Source organism: Podarcis vaucheri, assembly GCF_965113315.1.
Source record: "Podarcis vaucheri genome assembly, chromosome: 7".
In the NCBI taxonomy this organism is placed as follows: Eukaryota; Metazoa; Chordata; class Lepidosauria; order Squamata; family Lacertidae; genus Podarcis; species Podarcis vaucheri.
The window spans coordinates 20,137,400-20,157,146 of record NC_138765.1 but is presented as its reverse complement, the minus strand read 5'-3'; the positions used below and the strand labels follow the sequence as shown (position 1 = coordinate 20,157,146).

Here is a 19,747-nt window from a genome sequence, read left to right as displayed (position 1 = left end):
GGAAGTAATGACTGTTTTTATTCTTTTTCTTTTCTTTTGTAGCATTGTAAGATGTTTTGTTTTGTGTTTTTTATATGTTATATTTGTTACAAATGTGGAAAATCAATAAAAAGAATTGGGGGGGGGGGGAGGACAGCCTGTTGCTCAGGTCCTTGGCATCTTACACACATTTCCCACTCATGCGGCCAAACACTTGTTTCTTCTTATATATGTGGCATGAGTTCGTTTTCTAATCAGGGAAGAGAAAAACAGTATCCCACATTTCTGTGTCTCCACTGAGACCTAGTGTGGTGGAGTAGTCAGTTTTAGATTAGGACCTAAGAGACCAAGGTTCAAATCCCCACCCAACCATCAAGCTCTCACTGGTTGGACTTTGGCCAGTTGTTGCCTCTCAGCTTAACCCACCTCACAGGATTGTTGTGGGGATTAAATGGAGAGGATGAGAACCATGTATGCCACCCTGAGCTCTTTGGAGAAGAAGGTGGGATATAAATGCAAGCAACAAGAAGAACAACTTTGTATAGTTTTCACCTCAATGGGCGGGTTACAGTGCAGAGAAATAAGGCTGGACTCATTTGAATCTAGAGGCATCATTGATTCTAAAAAGTAGATTAGAAAGGCAGTGGGTGGCACCCTCTGCGTGCAGCTGAAATTGGATTCCTCCTCCGCCTCTTTTCTCCATCCATGAGTTTGTTTCCCGGTTTTGAAACCAAGAAGCAAATCCCCTTGTGTTACAAGAGGAGACAGGTCAGTTTCCTGCCGCTGCTGCGCCTGTTGGGCTTCTACTGTCAAATGATCACGAGTGATTCTACTGCACCAGGCAGGCTGCTTTCCTCTCTCCTTCAGGGCGTGGGAGCAGAGCAAAGCCTTTCGACTCCTGCGAGGGCAGAAGGTGGCTGGATCCATCGTGGAAGAAACCCTCGTCCATCGGTGGAGCAGAGGCAGGCAGAGCAAAGTCTGAGCTTGTAGAGGAGGTGAGGAATAAAAACACAATTATTTATTGGTGATGGTTTCGATAAGGACTTTTGGAGAGTTCAGGGGGGTGCTTCAATATGAATCACAGTTATAAGCAGTGAAGAAGTCTTGTGGCACATTAAAGACAAGCAGGTTTATTGCGGCAAAAGGTTTCATGGGCTAGAGTCTCTCTCCCTTACCCGCGAGGCATGGAAATGTGATCCACGGCTGGCATTCTGCCAAAGTAGATGATATGTTAACTTATCTGAATTAAAGTTCTCCGGTGTTTGTTATTTAAATATCAGCTGTAAAGTAAATTGTGTGTAAGAAAAACAGAATGGGGAGATGTGGAGTCAGAATCAGGACCTTTGTGCACAGGGAGGGTTGAATTAAAATTAAAATCCATCCTTCTCCCACAAGCATCATTAGGAAGCTGTCATTGAGATCAGATGCATGAAGTTGGTATTATACATGTGTATGGTCTCTCTCTCTCTCTCTCTCTCTCTCTCTCTCATATCTATATCTATCTATCTATCTATCATCTATCTATCTATCTATCTATCTATCTATCTATCTATCTATCATCTATCTATCTATCTATCTATCTATCTATCTATCTATCTATCATCTATCTATCTATCTATCATCTATCTATCTATCTATCATCTATCATCTATCTATCTATCTATCTATCTATCTATCTATCTATCTATCTATCTATCTCTATCTATCTATCTATCTATCTATCTATCTATCATCTATCTATCTATCTATCTATCATCTATCTATCTATCTATCTATCTATCTATCTATCTATCTATCTATCATCTATATCTATCTATCTATCTATCTATCTATCTATCTATCTATCTATCTATCTATCTATCTATCTATCATCTATATCTATCTATCTATCTATCTATCTATCTATCTATCTATCTATCTATCTATCTATCTATCTATCTATCTATCTCTATCTATCTATCTATCTATCTATCTATCATCTATCTATCTATCTATCTATCTATCATCTATCTATCTATCTATCTATCTATCTTCTCTTCATAGACACACAGAGCTCTAAATAAAAAATGGATAGTGTGAAACAATGGTTAGAGTACTTGGCTAAGACTTGGGGGACTCAGGATGAAAACCCCATTCTGCCACTGTGGACTAGCCTCCATTCCCTCTCCCAATCTTCCTCTGAGGACTGTTGTGTGTCTAGAATGTCCTTGAAGGAAGGATAGGGTCAAAACCTGCCCACTGACGGAAAGCCTCAGGACATCTAACTAAATGGGTTCTAATCCATGAAGGGTTCTGCTGCAAGAAATCTTCCAGCCTTTTAAGATGTGCTAAGACTCTTTGCAGCAAGCTGAAATCGACACACCTCTGGAATAACTTTGTGCCTCACATCCTTCCATACAACAATCTTGTAAAGAAGGTCAATGTTCTTGTAGCCATGTTGCAGAAGGAAGTGCTGATCCTGGATCTATGAAAGGAGGGAACAGCTTTCCTAAGTCCACCAAGTAGGGACTTTCAGCTAAGTTTCTCATTTTTGAATTCCTAAGTTCAGCTCTCCACATTTCCACACCAGTTTGTATTTTATTTTATTTTTTAAGTTCTCATGAAAATTCAGCATCATTTTAGTGTGAATTTTTCCTAATATGCACATCTTGGTATATAATTTTGCCTAAGACACACACTTTTGCAAAGCAATTTCCTCTGATAAGATGCAGTTTTCTATGCTATGTCCACTAATATGTACATGTTTTGTGCATATTCCTTGGCTAGAGACATGCACTGCAAAATTCAAAGAATTTCAAAGGAGGCTGTTTTGGTTTGTGTAGGATTTCAAAAAGTGTGACTTTGCCTATAAATGTGAACTGTATCAAATTCTTGCCACAGTCTTACCATCAAATGATTTCATGGCAGTGTCAAGATTTGAATGGTGTACTCCCCAGGTTGTTGCAACCCTTTGCCCACTTTCTTAGGAATAAACCAAATTTGAACTCAACAAGACTTACTTCTGATTAGGCATGTCCAGGATTATATTGTCAGTTACAATTGGTGCTGCACTAAAATCTGCCCCCCCCCAACCATGAAATACACTTCCTTCTTCTGACTCACTTTAGACTTTTTCAACAGTGAAAATTTCAGACGGTGCTGAACTTTGAGCTTATTTTATCATTCCAAGGTGGCTACAGGCTGAGAGTATTTTGATCTTCCCAGTAAACATTTCTCAGGAACTCTGCAACCACCCTGACTACTGGGGCTGCCAGATCTGAAAAGCCCCAAGGGAAGAGTCAGCTCACATGCCCCAGCCATCTTAAAACCAATCTGACAAAAATCTTGCACCCCATCCATGAGAACTGCACAAATATTTTCTTTCCTGCTTGATAACCTTTAAATGCATGAAGAATGGTAAAGGGGAAAGAGAGAAAAATTCAGCACAGTGCTAGATATAACACTCCCCACACCAAGGGCATGAAACAATGAAACTGTATTTATATTCCCTGGGACATAGACAGAGTGTGTGTGAAATCCATATCATTTTTTATGGCAACTATCTTGAGTGAATAAAGATCTAAGATTATTGGACTCAGAGGGTCAAACAGAGATCCGACCTCCCATTTTGAGGCTGTGTTTCCTAACTTTGAAGCAGCCACAGAAAGGGCTGTGAGGGTTTCTTTTGAATGGGGCAGCAATATTAGAGAAAAATGTATTTAGTTCAAGCTTTCCACCCAGTGCCATTTTTTTTTTAAATTTAAAATTGGTTTTTACAAGAACAAATTCAAAAGAAAAAAGGAAAAAAAACTTTTAACATATCCATATACAAGTTTCTCTGAATCTCGTGACTTCCCCCCATCTCCTGCAGGGTCCTTAAAATATTTTTTTCTAAAACTACATATCATTACATTTTCCACAGTTTCCATCTCTCTGAATTTTCCATATTTTTTGTTTCTTTACAAGTTATTTTAAAGTCCAGCGAACATTTTTATTTGTTTACGATGGTCTCCTAAGTAACTTACAAATTTCCCCCATTCTTTTTAATAGTCATTACCTTCTTGATTTCTGAGTCTCCCAGTCAGTTTTGCCATTTCAGCATAGTCCACCAAGTGCCATTTTGGGGATCTAAACTGCTTCCCAACTCCTTCCCAAACCTGATACAAAAATACTGGCATCCCAACAACTGTGTGGGTTATGTTTCTTGTCTGTGGTGAGGTGAATAGAGGCTTGAATGATTACATCAGGAAAGTGCAAGGGGACTGGAGGAAGAAACACTTATCTCCCAGCTCCTCTGCCCTGATAAAAATCATAGTCCACTCCCCTTTGTAGGAAAGGGGGAGTTGGGAGATCTGATCACCAGTCTCCTGTGCGGTTTCTGTTTTGGCCCTCAAGACCAGAATTGGAGAGGCTTCGATGAAAAGATTCTGCAGAGCGAATGCCTGCTCTGCATCCCATGAATTGCTGAAGCAAAACACCATGAACATGGGCTGATCAGCTGGTTGCCAGGACCTGCAAAGGGCTGGGCCAGGTCCAGCCTATCCATGAAACAAGGGGAGGCTACCACCTCGGGTAGTAGATCCAGACTCCAAGGAATGCATCGTCTGCTGCTGCTGCCCTAGCAGTGACAGCTGTGCCATGCTCCGTAGAGGCCGAATCTGACCGCCACCACCCATGCCACCTCTACAGAGGCCTCTTGGCAAATTAGAGGCACTGTTCATCTCCTCTCACCCTTGTTCCCAGTTTAGATCTCCACTCACTCACTCCTTCTTCCCTGGTGGCAGGCATGGAAAAGGGATGCCATTTTGCGGTTCACCTCAGGTGCCAAAATGTCTTGGGCCAGACCTGGGCTGTGAAAAGGACTGATCAGCTGATTAGTGTTTCCTAATCAGCTTTGTGGGCCAAGTGTGTGTGTGTGTGTGTGGGGGTGCTTGGTGGGTCCACAACCTGAAGGTTCCCTGTCCTTGCCCTGGGTACTTTTTATCACCATCTTCCTCCCAGAAATGGTTTTCTGGTGCATGAAAAAGTACCATAGAATTGTAGAGTTGGAACGGGTGATGAGGGTAATTTCCTAAGAACTTGGCCTCACTCATATCCTCGACAACAGACTTTGCAGGAGCTCAGTGACAGAAAGAGAGGGTTTTATTGCTGTAGGACATCACTAGAGTCCAGACCTTGAGGCATGGGGTTAATCTCTCACTTCAGAAAGTCTCTTGGGAGCTATGAAAGTAATATTTACTTGTGTATTTCTAAAAATATTTCTACGCCGCTATTCAAGAAATAAAAAATAAGTATCAGAGCAGTTTACACCCATGATACATAAAACTGCACCATAAAAACCATATAAATATTTAATAACCAGAGATCACTTAAATATGGTAGGTTCTTAGTATTCTTAGTTGCCTGCATAAGCCTGGCGGAGCAGGCTGTAACAGAAGGTGAAGATGGTCTCAGTGGAGCTGGGATCATAGAACTGTCGAGTTGGAAGGGACCAAAGGGTCATCTAGTCCAACCCCTGCAATGCAGGAATCTGAGCTAAAGCATCCATGACAGATGGCCTTCCAACCTCTGCTTAAAACCCTCCAATGAACAATAGACCACCACCTTCAGAGGGAGTCCATTCCACTGTTGATTGGCTCTTGCTGTTGGAAAGTTCTTCCTGGGGTTTAGTTGGAATCTCCTTTCTTGTAACTTGAATCCATTTGTTTCGTTCCTAGCCTCCGGAACAAGGGAGAACTAGCTTGCTCTATCTTCCATGTGATAGCCCTTTAGATATTTGAAGATGACTATCATATCTCCTCCCAGTCTCTTCTTTTCCAGGCTAAACATAACCAGCTCCTTCAACTGCTCCTCATAAGGATTGGCTTCCAGACCCTTGATCATCTTGGTCACCCTCCTTTTCACCCGTTCCAGCTTGTCAACATCCTTTTTAAATTGTGGTGCTCAGATAGAAGGGTTCAGGTGGTCCTCGAGGGACCCTGGACCAAAGTTGTTTGAGCCTGGCTTAGAAGCAGATGGGCAGTCAGTGCCAGTGATGGTGCCACATGTTCTTGGCCAACAGCAGTATGTACCAGCTGGAGCTTCCAAACCAGCCCTGCATTTTGATGCTCCCAAGTGTCTCCTGAGCTCAGAGTAAAGTGAAACTCGCCTTTCCCTTCTTTGAGTTCAGTGTATGTGTTAGAGAACTTGGGGAAATGAAGAAGGACCAGGTCTGCTGGTCTCTCTTATCCAGCATAAACAAGGGACTCCTCATCTTTGTGTGATGAATAGAGTTGAAGGAAGGGAGTCTCCCATTCCATGATGGACATCCAAGGGCAGGCTGTCCCCAGAGAGTTATGGTTGCTTCTGTTGGACCAGAGGAACTGTTAATCACTGCATAGGCCAGGGATTGGAAACCTTTTCTGGCCAAAGGGCCACTTTCCCTTCTGGGCAAATTTACAAGGGCGACATGCCAATAGGGACAGTGCCAAAGCTTAATGTGGGTAGAGCAACAAATGCCCAATTTACCTTTGTACAGTAGGCTTGCTTCTATACATTCACCCATCCCTCTCTATCCTCCACCTAGGAAAGGACACATTCCAGCTAGGCAAAAACACTCAAGAAGGGTGCCAAGCAGGGCAGGTGAACGTCATGGCTGAGCACCCTGGCATTATCAGAGGTCATTGTCAGGTTTCTGTCCCTCAAGGTGGCTGGTTTGATTGCCTGGTTCAAGGGCTAATTTATACAGGCATGTTCAGCACTTTCTGACTTCCGTGGCAACTAGATTCGAAAAGAACACCTCCTTTCTCATCATTCCCTTTCGCAAATGCTGGATACCAAATACTTTCTGAGTGGGTGTATACTCATCAAAATACCTGATATTTAACAAGCGTTTGCCATCCAATTATTTATCTGTAGCAGTCAGGGTTTGAGGCACGTAGTGATCCCCTTGTGACGGTTACACAATAGCTCACAGTAAATATTGGGCTCACTTCACTTTTTCATTCACAGTGCAGGATTATTCAGAAGTAAGGCCCCCTCCGTTTAATGGGGCTCCTCCCCCCTATCAAAGTGAGGGTGCATAGCAAGAGTCACCAACCTTTCTGGGGTGTGGGCCCATGGGCCCATTTGCAAACTGGAGAAATTGCCATGCCCCCATCACAAGTTCCAAGTGATAAAGGCCATATCTGCACCATACAATTAAAGCATCATCATACCACCGTCATGGCTTCCCCCAAAGAATCCTAGGAAGTCTCGTTTACAAAAGGGTGCTGAGAGCAGTGGCGGAGCTTCATGCTCCGGCACCAGGGGCGGAAAGCAGGCGGGGGTGGGGCGTGCCACCCAAGAAGGGGGTGTGCATTTTTGGGGTGGGCCGCCCAGAGTGGGCGGGGGGGGACAGCTGCAATGGAACCCCACTGGGATCCTGCTGCCGGGGGTGGTGCGCTTCCCCTGCCCCCCTCTTCCTCTACCACTGGCTGAGAGTTGTTAGGAGACCCCTATTCCACTCCTGGAGCTACAATTCCCAGAGTTCCTTAGGAAGAGGGGTTGATTGTTCAAGCCCTCTAGGAATTGTAGCTAGGGGAGAGGTCTCTTAGCACCTCACCCCACTGTTTAAAAATGACAGCTCCCAGGGTCAACCAAGGACTGTTTAAAGTGGCACGATACTGCTTTGGATGCGTAGTGCAGCTGGGAGCCTAGGGCATCAAGGGACGCAGCCAAATTCTCCATCTCCCTCCCATTTTGCAGCTGTCACGGTCAGTTCTACTCTGTCCCCATGCATATCGCAGTCAACAAAGAGGTCCCTTCCTGGTGGCATTTACCCCAGGATGCTGCGAGGCTTATTTTGCATGTTCAAAACCACCATCAACAGGTGTGTGTCGTTTTCTGCATGGAGTGGCATATCTGAAGCGAGAGAAGGTGGAAGAAGAGCTGCCACATATCCAAACTTGTAATCCAGTTCGGACCTATCATTTGCATGCTGCCCAGACAAATATCTAAATGTACAAACCAAGTACATGGCATTATCTCATGTGCCATTTGTATCATTTTTGCCATGCTTCCTTTAATTGGGGGGGGGGGCTTTTCCTCATCCTGCTCTTCTGCCTTTAAAATCAGCCCAACACACATTAAATTCAACAAGTGAAGCATTTTTGGGCGCAGAGCTAAGATAAAAGGGAAAAGCTTCACTTGCTGAACATCTCTCTCTCTCTCTCTCTCTCTCTCTCTCTCTCTCTCTCTCACACACACACACACACACACACACACACACACCCTCCATCCTCCATCCTGGTGAACAAGGGGCTTCATTAGAATTCAAGAATGTGTTTCGGTTGTGCAAAATAATTCAGAAAGGATATAGACCAGGGCTTGTGAGAGGTCTGGCCTAAGGATATAGAGACCTCAAGAGTCTCCAGATATAGGAACCTCAAGGATCGTATACATTCCCACCCCTTGCTCTACTTAAAAGCTTAGTGAGTGATAGGACTGTGCTGAGGCTCAAATCCCAAGCCCAAACAGGGCATATTGGAAGGGATTTTGGTGTGAGTCAAGTTGGGCTGGGGCAGCCACAGATTGCTGCAGGTTAAACTGGCCCTGAGTGGTTGGGGGCACTCCAGGGGGCACAAGGTGGAGAAACCTGCAAGGTTTACCTGACCGCTGGATGCATCTTCTTGGGAGAAGACAGGCACCTGCTACCAGTGGTCTCTCTTTCCTGCTTTTTGCTCCATCCCTGAAGCAGCACCCTTCACTCTCCACACATCAGATGCGGAGCAGCAGTTTCCCTGGATGAAAGCAAAACAGCACCCTACAAAACCGACCCCCCCCAAACAAGCTCTCTGTTGGGGTGGAGGTGGGGAGATGCAGCCTCTAACCCCTTTCCTGCTCCCAGCTATACGTTTAATAAGGGATTTAGAAAACCTCTTATTCTACATTATCCCTACCTCAAACTAATTTGGGACTGGATTTGAAGGAGGTGGTCTCTGGGTTGGCCCAGCATGGTGGGATATTGATGTATTGAGGAGAGGGAGGGAATGCACAGTCCTACAAAATGATATGGAAAAACCCTGCTGGAGACTCCACCAAAAGATAAAGGGGGGGGGGAGGGCAGAATGACAGTTTCTTTTTCTTTTTTTAAAATCATTTTTATTTATAAAATAATAACAATACAACCATACACACCCACATTTAAAGATTCCTCTGAATCTCTGAACTTCCCACCTTCCCCTCTGTGGGTCCTATTGTTAACCTTTTCTACTGTATATTTTTCAATAGTTCATATTTTATATCTCCTTTATCTCCCTAATACTTCTACCTTACAAGTGTTATTGCAATCCTGCTAATGTTTTCATCTGTTTGCAGTGGTCTCCAAGATAAATTATAAACATTTTCCCTTTCTTTGTCAAAGCTTTGGTCTTCTTGGTTCCTGAGTCTTCCAGTCAGTTTTGCCATTTCGGCATAATCCAAGTTTAATTTTCCTTTCTTCTCTGGTAGGGACTTTATCTTCTTTCCATCTCTGGGCTAATAGTATCTGTACAGCTGTCATCGCATACATAAAACAGTCTTTTCTGCTCCCTTGGAATATCAGCACCTACAATTCCTAATAAAAAAGCCTCTTTTTAAAACATTTTTTCCAACTCATATATCATTTCCCAGAATGATTTTGCTACCTTACAATACTACCATGTATGATAAAAGGTGCCTTCTTTTTCTTTACATTTCCAGCAGATATTTGTACCTGTCTTACACATTTTTGCTAACTTACTAGGAGTCAGATGCCATTGGTACATCATTTCCATATACAGTGGTACCTCGGGTTAAGTACTTAATTCGTTCCTGAGGTCCGTACTTAACCTGAAACTGTTCTTAACCTGAAGCGCCACTTTAGCTAATGGGGCCTCCCACTGCTGCCGTGCCGCTGGAGCACGATTTCTGTTCTCATCCTGAAGCAAAGTTCTTGACCTGAAGCACTATTTCTGGGTTAGCAGAGTCTGTAAGCTAAAGCATATGTAACCTGAAGCGTATGTAACCCGAGGAACTACTGTACAGTTTTCTTTCAGCGTACAGCACGCCAAAAATTTTAAATCAGTTTTCCACAACCTTCTGGAAAGTCTGTTTCTGTGACAATTTGTGTGTGTGTGTGTGTGTGTGTGTGTGTGTGGAGGGTTTAACCATAGCAGTTGGTGGCTCTTTCTTCATCATCTGCATCTTGAGCAGCAGGTGAAAATGAAACAGGCTGACTGGGAAGCAAGATGCTCTGCCAAGGTTCTCAAAACAAGCGAGGGGACGTGTATTCATGAACCATTTTACAAGCCGGGACTCTAGCTGGGTATTGTACAAAAGCGTTCTATTCCCGGTGTGTTTACATTCAGGCTCCTAGCTTTTCACTTCCCCCCAAGGGATTGTATTGACTTCCCGTCCCATGATTTATCCCCCAGAGACACTAATGGATAAATAATTCCCCTCACTTGGGAGGCGATCCCTCCTCCTTCACCACACACTGTTTAGACTGGAGACAAGCAACAGCAGCAGCAGAGAGGTGTGCTGGGAGAAGCTTGAGGGGGAGATGGGAAGCAATGTCAGCCGCGGGAAGGCAGACGCAGAAGGACCAAAGGTCTAAGTTTCTGGGGTCCCTTGCAGGGCCAGCCAGGCCTTTTGGTGTATGTCTGCCAATTTAAAAGCTTGCACCGGCTGCCCATATAATTTAAAAGCTTGCACCGGTTGCCAGGCCAGATTACAAGGCTCTTAACATAGGGTTACCAGACGTCCCCGGTTCCCGGGGACAGCCCCCATATTTGCAAATCTGTCCCCAGGAAACGTGGCAGTGGCAGCCTTAGCAGCCCAGAGCCAGTCTGGTAGCGCAGTTGACTCTGGCTGGCTTCAGGAGCTGCTCGCTGCTGCCGCCACTGCCGAAGGAGAACCGGGGACGTCCGGAGGTACAGATCTCCTGCCCCCTTCCCCCTTTGTTTTGACCGATTGGGGGAGGCTCGGGAGTCACAGGTGGGCGGGTGTTGCCCAGGAGGGGTGCAAGGCACGTGATTTTTCTGCCAGGCAAGGTGTAAAGCCCTTCTTTTGCACGCTGTGAAACATAAGTGTGCAGAGTTTTTTTTATTAAAAAACTGGGCAACAGCTGCCTGCCTGTGACTCCTGAGCTTCCCCTGATCTGTCAGAACAAATGGGGAAGGGGGCAGGAGACTGGGGGGAGGCTCGGGAGTCATGGGCGGGCGGCACGCTGTTGCCCAGTTTTTTAAAAACTCCACATTTATGCTTCACAGGGTGCAAAAGAAGGGCTTTGCACCTTTATAAAATATGCATGTGTGCTTGGGCCCAGGGTCTTTTGCCTCACCATCCCCACTACTGACTCCTTGTTGCTACTCAGCTTCAAAAAAAAAAGGGGGAAAGAAAAGTGTCGCCGGATTCATTGGAAAAAATCTGGTAACCATATCTTAACAGTGTTTGTCCTGGCATTTATTCCAGTTTCCTTCTTCTGCTCAGGATTTGAGCCCCCACGATCAGCTTTTACTTGCCACTCCCATGCCAAGCAAGGAATGTAGTTCAGGACTTTTGCAATGGCTTGGTTGATGGCTCAAAACAGGCTCATTAAAAGAAAATTAATGTCACCTCTCTCGGGTTTTGTCATAAGAGGACGCCTTTATGATGGATGCATATCGGGGCATAATTTAGTTTAGTGGCGACCGCAAGTTGCTATACCTGTTTGCAAAGCTCTTTGACAATCCAATCTTTGCTCATATGGGGACGGTGTTCCCATCAGTGCTTTTTTTCTGGGGGTACGCAGCGGTATGCATACCCCTAAACATTTTGTGAATCTAATGGGAGAAGAAACTGTTTTTTAAAATAGAAAAACCAGTTTCTTCTCTAGCACGGTGAACCGTCAGTTCCATTGTTACCCCCAATGGCGGCCTCATTTCCTGTCACGGTGTTTCCTGAGTCTCAGACGGAAGCGGGCGTTTAATGTGTGAAGTAGCAGTTGGAATCTAGCATGGTGATTGGTCAGTTTCGTTGTTACCACCTCCAATGGCAGCTTCACTTCCCTTCCTGGCGATTTTTTCGAGTCAAAATGAGAGTACCCCTAAACATTATTTTTTTTAAAGAAAAAAAGCACTGGTTCCCACTAAAAATCAGGAATAAGATCTCCTACCTGCTTGATGCTTATAAAAAGGTATTGTAAATTTGGAAAAGGTTGAGAAAAGCAGTGTAGAAAGGGGGGGGAGAGGTGTCATGCAGTGGTTGGATGCAGAGGAATGGTGGTTGTGTGGCAGGGGTGGGACCGGAGAGGGTTTTTTTAGGCCGGATCCTAAGTCATTTAAACTTGGCCATTTGTGCTGGCAAATCTGTGCTGAACATGACTTTCAAGGATTGTTTTCTCTGTTTAACGTTCAAGCAGAGCAGCAGCAGCAGGAGACTCACTCCTGAATGCGGTTTGCATCTGGTGTAACTTTGCACTGGCTTTGCTTTACAACCATCTACAGTGGTACCTCAGGTTAAGTACTTAATTCGTTCTGAAGGTCCGTGCTTAACCTGAAACTGTTCTTAACCTGAAGCACCACTTTAGTTAATGAGGCCTCCTGCTGCCGCCGCGCCGCCGGAGCACGATTTCTGTTCTTATCCTGAAGCAAAGTTCTTAACCTGAAGCACTATTTCTGGGTTAGCAGAGTCTGTAACCTGAAGCGTATGTAACCTGAGGTACATAGGTTGTGCATAGGAACCACTCCCATATTCGACCAAGAAGTGTGTCTTTTGATTTGTCTTTTAGTACTGGAGCTCCCTGTTATTCAAACTGCATTCTGAGCCCCTTTCCTCGCTCTCTTCCCACTCCCCCTTCAGCCTCGCTCTATCTGAGCAGGAAATGGAGCTAAACAAATACAGTCAAATAAATATACAGGTCAGCTAAATAAACCCTATAACTAGGGACTTCTGCTGATGGGCAGAAGCTGAGGCAGTCAATCTGTCTCTGGACAGAGCTGGAGGCTCACACAACTGAGTGCTTCTCTGCATGAAAATAAGAATAAATCCTGAATTTAGAAAGGTAGCTTGCTGGAGATAAGTAATCTTGATCCAGCAGGCTCGTCTTATGTTCTTATGGCTACACACATGCCAAAGCAATGGTCTGCAAGGAAAGATGGGTTGGGGGGAATTCGATTCATTTTGCATTTATACATGAACCTGTTTGATTTCAGAAGCGATATGCAAACTGAGACTCAGACATCCTTCAAAATCCATATCTTCTCTGAATCTTTAAATGCACAAGAATTTCTTTAAAAATGCGTATTCTTGGGAGGAAAAGCTTGAAAACATGCACATTGGTGAAAATATTACACAGAAGTGTATAATCAGGGGAGAGCCATTTTCCAAAAGTATGGATATTAGGCAAAATTGCATACAAATTTCGTTCAGAAATTTCCAGGTCGATCTGAATCTCAGCGGCTGAAAATCCTACTAGGAGACAAAAACCCAGAAGTAACATTGAAAGTGGCCAAGTTTTCTGCGGCCGCGATCAAGCGGAGGGCATTAGCTGTAAAAAAGTAAAAGATCTGACCCCTGGATAAGCCCCCCCTTTTTTAAGCCCATACATATACTGTAGTGCATATATGAGTATGTATATGTGTGTGTGTGTGTGTGGGTGTGTGTGTATATGTGCATTGTTTTTATGTATAATTTTACAATTTTTAACTGACACCACCATTCTCTTGTAAATTATTGCTGCCTTTTATGTTTTTTTTTTTCCTTTCTTCTGGTCTATGACCGTAATAAATTCATTCATTCATTCATTCATTCATTCATACAAATATATGTATGTCAGGGGATATTTAAACTGAAATCCTGCTGGGGACTTTAAAATAAATTAAAAATTACTGTGGAAATGTGGAGACTTGAACGTGAGCCTGGACAAAAAGAAATGAATATATATGCCTATCCCTCCCTATGAGTCACATATGGCTGGAGCTGACCTTTAGGAACTGGAGAGTTTGTTTGGTACCTCTGAGTTTGAAAATAAATTTAAACCTGGACTCCTGCAGAAGATTTATTTCCCTTCCCAATTTTAAAATCAGAGTACAATTGACAACATGCATAATGCGCCCTCTGAAAAAATGCTTTTAAAAACAACAACACCCAAATGAAATCAAACAATAATGAATAAATACCTTGAAAAACATAATTGGCATAGTTTTCCATGTATAAGACGGCCCCGTGTATAAGACGTCTCCTATTTTGGGGGACTCAAAATTAAGAAAATGGGGGGAGATTTCCCAGATTTGTTGAGCTTTTTTTTTTTGGGGGGGAGGATTGCCCGCCTGAACAACGCTTCCTATTGCACACAACGCAAAAGCAACCAAACGGCTGACTGGGCATCTGCTGCAACAGCCAATCTAAACAAGGCCTGGACACAGCCAACAATCACCTGCAATACTGCAAGACTGCCTATGACAATCTCCAGCTCCCGGCAGCAACCAATCCCCCCCCCCCCGTGCTACCTGTCTATAAGACGTATCAAAATTTTTAATATTAAGTTAACGTGAAAAATCCTTGACTTATACACAGAAAAGTTCAGTACAGTGGTACCTCGGGTTAAGTACTTAATTCGTTCCGGAGGTCCGTGCTTAACCTGAAACTGTTCTTAACCTGAAGCACCACTTTAGCTAATGGGGCCTCCCGCTGCCACCGTGCCGCTAGAGCATGATTTCTGTTCTCATCCTGAAGCAAAGTTCTTAACCTGAAGCACTATTTCTGGGTTAGCGGAGTTTGTAACCTGAAGTGTATGTAACCTGAAGCGTATGTAACCTGAGGTACCACTGTACTCTCATTTAGCTACATGTAGTTTAGAAGAATAGCCACCACCCTGGTACCCAATTGATGGATTTGCTTGTGCCTCTGTACAACTCTTTTCCAGTGGATCTTTCGTTTTGCATATGGATGTTGTGATATGCAGACCACAGATGTCTGGTCCCATTATTCTGCTGTTTTCTTCTTAGAGTTATGCAAACATTTCCCTTCAGGGGGAATAATGGAATTCTTTGCTAACCTGTGAGCAGTTCACTTTTTCTGTTGATTCCTGATGCAAATAAACTCTGAATAATGTATAATATTAGATATCAGGGAGGCCTGCTATCTTTTCTCCTGGACGCAGAAGGAGCTGGAGGCCATCGGTGGAGGAGATGAGCTGCCCACCTCGCCCTGGTCCACAGGTCTATATTGCTTCCCGGGCTGGCTCAAGACGAGGCAAACTGCTGGTGGTGAATCCAAAGGATGAGAAGAAAAGGGCATGCACAGTTGGGGAATCTGCTTGGGGAGAGCGCAAGAGTCACTTCCTTAAACATTTGGAGACTCTTATTATTTTTATTCTTATTTTATTAGTTAATGAATTTATATCTCACCCTATACCCGGAGGTCTCAGGGCAGTTCAAGGATTAAAATCTAGTATTGGTATTGGTTGCACTTGCTTGGTTGTTTCTCCTTTCCTTTCCTATGGTGATGGTCTTCGATTAATTATAAAATTGCAGTCAGGTTGTTTGATATTGTTGAATTTCCAAGAGGGAGGGAAAGATGTGTCTGGGACAGGACCAGCCGAGGGAGTTGCAGTGGTTTATTTCGCCTCCTTTCCAAATCAGTTTGCAATTTTTATTTTTTTTAAAAGTCCTCATTAAAATTCAGGCTATTTTTACTACTGTATGCATTTATATGCACATTCTCCAATAATCTATGCCTATTGCTCTCATTTCTTGGTTGAGGAAATGGACTGCAAAATTCAGAGATGTGCAAATTTTGGAGGATGGCTTCCTTTCAGTTCACCATTTCATGAGATCTCAATCAAATTTATCCTCCTGATGTGGCGCTCTAGAAGTTGTATTTGTTATTTTATTCATTGAATTTATATCCCACCTTTCCTTCCAAGGACCTCCGCTGGTATGCATAGTTCTCCCCATTTATATTTAATCCCCACAACAGCTCTGTGAGGTGGGTTACCCTGAGAGGCAGCAACTGACCAAAGTCCACCCAGTGAGAGCTTCCTGGTTGAGTGGGGATTTCAACGTTGGTCTCCTACGCTCCACACCACACTGGCTGGACTATACAATGGTACATCGGGCTAAGAACTTAATTCGTTCCGGAAGTCCATTCTTAACCTGAAACCGTTCTTAACCTGAGATGCCACTTTAGCTAATGGGGCCTCCCACTGCCACCATGCCGCTGGCTTGTGATTTTTGATCTCATCCTGAGGTAAAGTTCTTCACTCAAGGTACTATTTCAAGTTTAGCAGAGTCTGTAACCTGAAGCGTCTGTAACCCGAGGTACCAGTGTAGTTCCCACTAGCCCCAGCAAGCAGGGTTAAATGTCAAAGGTGATGGGAATTGTGTAGTTAAAAGTAACATCTGGGAGGCCACAGGATATCCAGCCCTGGTTGAGAGTGAGATAAATTGGGGTTTCGTGGGGCAGTATCCTTACACAGGTAAAACAAAGTCCTTATTTATTTTGCAGGTACTGAAAGGATGTCGTTATACAACGCCATGGTTCTTGCTGTCTACATCTTTGCCTTCCTGGCTGGCCTCCCTGCCAACCTCCTAGCCTTCTACACATTCCAAGCCAAGGTGCGCCAGAAGGCAACCCCAATAGAAATCCTCTTGTTCAACTTGACTGTGTCTGATGTCATCCTGCTCCTATTTCTGCCCTTCAAGATGGTGGAGGCCGCTTCGGACATGACGTGGCCTTTGCCCATGTTCCTTTGCCCTCTGACCAACTTCTTTTACTACAGCAGCATCTACATCAGCACCCTGTTCCTCATGGCCATTAGCGTGGAGCGCTACCTGGGCGTTGCCTATCCTATCAGGTACAAGTTGAACCGGAGGCCAATGTATGCAGTGTTTGCCAGCATCTTGTTCTGGTTCCTCGCCTGCTCCCACTGCAGCATTGTCTACATCGTGGAACTCGCGGTGCCAGACCATAATAACGAAACCATCTCCAACTCTGCCAACGCCTCCAAATGTTACGAGAGTTTCTCCCCCAACCAGCTCCACATCCTCCTCCCTGTCCGCCTGGAGCTCTGCATCACCCTCTTCTTCCTCCCTTTCCTCATCACCCTTTTTTGCTATGTCAACTTAGTCCGCATCCTAACCTCCTTGCCTAACATCCATGCCCGCAGGAAGCAACGGGCTGTGGGGCTCGCTGTGGCTACTTTGCTCAACTTTGCGGTCTGCTTTGCTCCCTACAACATCTCCCACATTGTGGGCTTCATCCAGAATGAGAGTCCTTCCTGGAGAGTTTATGCTTTGCTCCTTAGCACCCTCAATGCTTCCATGGACCCAGCAATCTTCTACTTCTCCTCCACTGCCATCCAACAAACCTTTGCCAAATGTTTCTCTGGCCTGGGACGCAAGTTCCATGCCATCATGCCATGGTGTTACCAGTTTTGTGGGTTCTGCTGTGACATCGAGATAGACCACAGTGGGGTTGATAAATCTTCTATTTCTAACCTGGGGGAGCTGCCTTCTGAAAGGATTGTGAGGGGCTGGTAGCCTGCTTTGTCCATACTTTGGGACTTGGAATGAAAGAGGATGTCCATATGGAGAAATGAAGGACCTTCTTTTCCATGCCTCTCAGCAGACTTTTGCAAACTCCACCGAGTTTCAGCCTCTAATACATATGGAAGGTCAGCATGGCATTTCTCCACAGATGACTGAAAGGCTTACTGAAAGCAATGGTTGGCCTATGTAAAGTAGGCGACTAAATGAAGCATTTTGGCTTGCCTAGGGGGTAAAGATGCGTGGTCAGCACCACAGAAGGAACCTTCTGTCAGTTCATGAATCACTCCACCTCCCAGTTGCCAGAGAAGGAGCTGAGAGAGAAGCTACCTCTTCAGAACTCCCCCTTTTGACAGGGGAACCTTAGTTCTAGTGGCCAATGGTGGCCCACACTGCCTCTGCCTAGCCCTTGGAACTATGCAGGCCACATCCATCACTGGTCTTGCTCTGCTCCCTCCTATAGTAATTTTATGTGGCTGGAATGTGTATTAATACCTTGTTTCCCTAGCTGGAGGATGGGGAAGGACTGGTTTGTTTTAAACCATTTTGAATGTTGTATTTTAAATGGTTGTGACCCATCCTGGGGAAAAGATACATAATAAATCTAATTTTGAATGATAATGTGTGACCTACACACTCATCTTTGCCACACCTGCCACTGGCACATAGCCTCCAGAGGGCTGCCCAACAGGAAAGGTGGCCCTCAGACTGAGAAAAGTGCCCATCTCTCACCTATGTGAGCTTGTCTATTTGCTACAAAAGCAACATTGGCCCCCATTTCGCAGTTGACATCTTGTGCTTTCACCTTCATCTGCTACTGCTGGTTGTGGTAGTGAAGCTAAGGCCTTCCACAGGCCTTCTCACTCTGGACTATAAGTGAGGTGTGTGTGTTGTGTTGTGTTGTTGTGTTGTTATGTTAAGTTATGTTATGTTATGTTTTATGTTATGTTATGTTATGTTATGTTATGTTATGTTATGTTATGTTATGTTATGTTATGTTATGCTATGCTATGCTATGTTATGTGTGCGCGTGTGCCTTCCCCTTTTCAGGGTAACTGCTCACATTTTGTTTTCCAAGAATGCTCTGAATGAATGAATGAATTAATGAATCTGGCACATCTCTATAGCAGTGCTTGTGAACTGTCCCTGTGCTTCAAAAGCAATTTGGCCTCTGGCATCAAGGGCTGCTGTTCAAGAAAAACACACCCAGAGTCCCTTTAGCCTCATGGAACTAATCACAAAATCCTTTGTATCCTGATCACTAACTTCTGGCTCCAGTCCCTTTCCTCAGTTTGCTGGCATCTGCAGATGCAGTTGCTTATTTCATCTAGGGGGTGATCCTATGATTGATCCACTAGAATGAGAAGCTTGGGATGTGGTGGAGCCAATTCCCAGGTCGGCTGAGCTCAGCTGGCTTTAAGTCCCGAATCCCAGCTCAGCTGAAGATACACCAGCACCCCTTGCTCATCTTGACTGAGACCAAGCTTAGCTGGCTAAGCTGAGCCTGGTGTAAGGCCCCTCAAAAGGGGGGTTTCAGGGGTGTGGCTGGGGCCATACCAGAGGAAAGGGATTTAGTCTGGATCCTAAGCTTGGCCATGCGATTATTTTCAAAGCTTGTTTTCTGATGGCCTTCTCAGACATTGCGCCCGCCCTGTGAAACATCCTCCCATCAGATATCAAGGAAACAAACAACTACCTGACTTTTAGAAGACATCTGAAGGCAGCCCTGTGTAGGGAAGTTTTTAACATTTGATGTTTTATTGTATTTTTAATATTCTGTTGGGAGCCGCCCAGAGTGACTAGGAAAGCCAGCCAGATGGGTGGGGTATAAATAATAAATTATTATTATTATTATTATTATTATTATTATTATTATTATTATTATGGCAGAGCAGCAGCAGGAGCCTCACTCCTGAATGCAGTTTGGATCTGGTGTGTCTTTGCACTGGCTTTGTGTTACACCTTCTACTTGTGCCTAGGAATGCTCCCTTATTCTACCAAGAAGTGTGTCTTTTGATTTGTCTTTATCTCCTGGAGCTCCCTGTTATTCAAACTGCATTTTGAGTTGATTTGCTGCGTCCTTTCCTGCTGCCTTTTCAGACTTGCTGTATCTGAGCAGGAAGTGAAGCTAAATAAATACAGTTAAATAAATATACAGTTCAGCTAAATAAATCCTATAACATAGGGACTTCTGCTGATGGGCAGAAGCTGAGGCAATCTGTCTCTGGACTGAGCTGGAGGCTCACACAACTGAGTGCTTCTCTGCATGAAAAGAAGAATAA

The 19,747-nt window shown here is 44.4% G+C and overlaps 1 protein-coding gene across 1 annotated transcript; it reads left to right on the top strand.

Moving 5' to 3' along the window:
• The first annotated feature begins 470 nt into the window (after nucleotides 1-470).
• On the top strand, nucleotides 471-18,086 carry LOC309537223 (free fatty acid receptor 2-like). The gene is made up of 2 exons (XM_082231912.1): nucleotides 471-974; nucleotides 16,426-18,086. The coding sequence occupies exon 2, from the start codon at nucleotides 16,437-16,439 to the stop codon at nucleotides 17,457-17,459; it is 1,023 nt and encodes a 340-aa protein (XP_082088038.1). The 5' UTR covers nucleotides 471-974; nucleotides 16,426-16,436; the 3' UTR covers nucleotides 17,460-18,086.
• The last annotated feature ends 1,661 nt before the right edge of the window (nucleotides 18,087-19,747 follow it).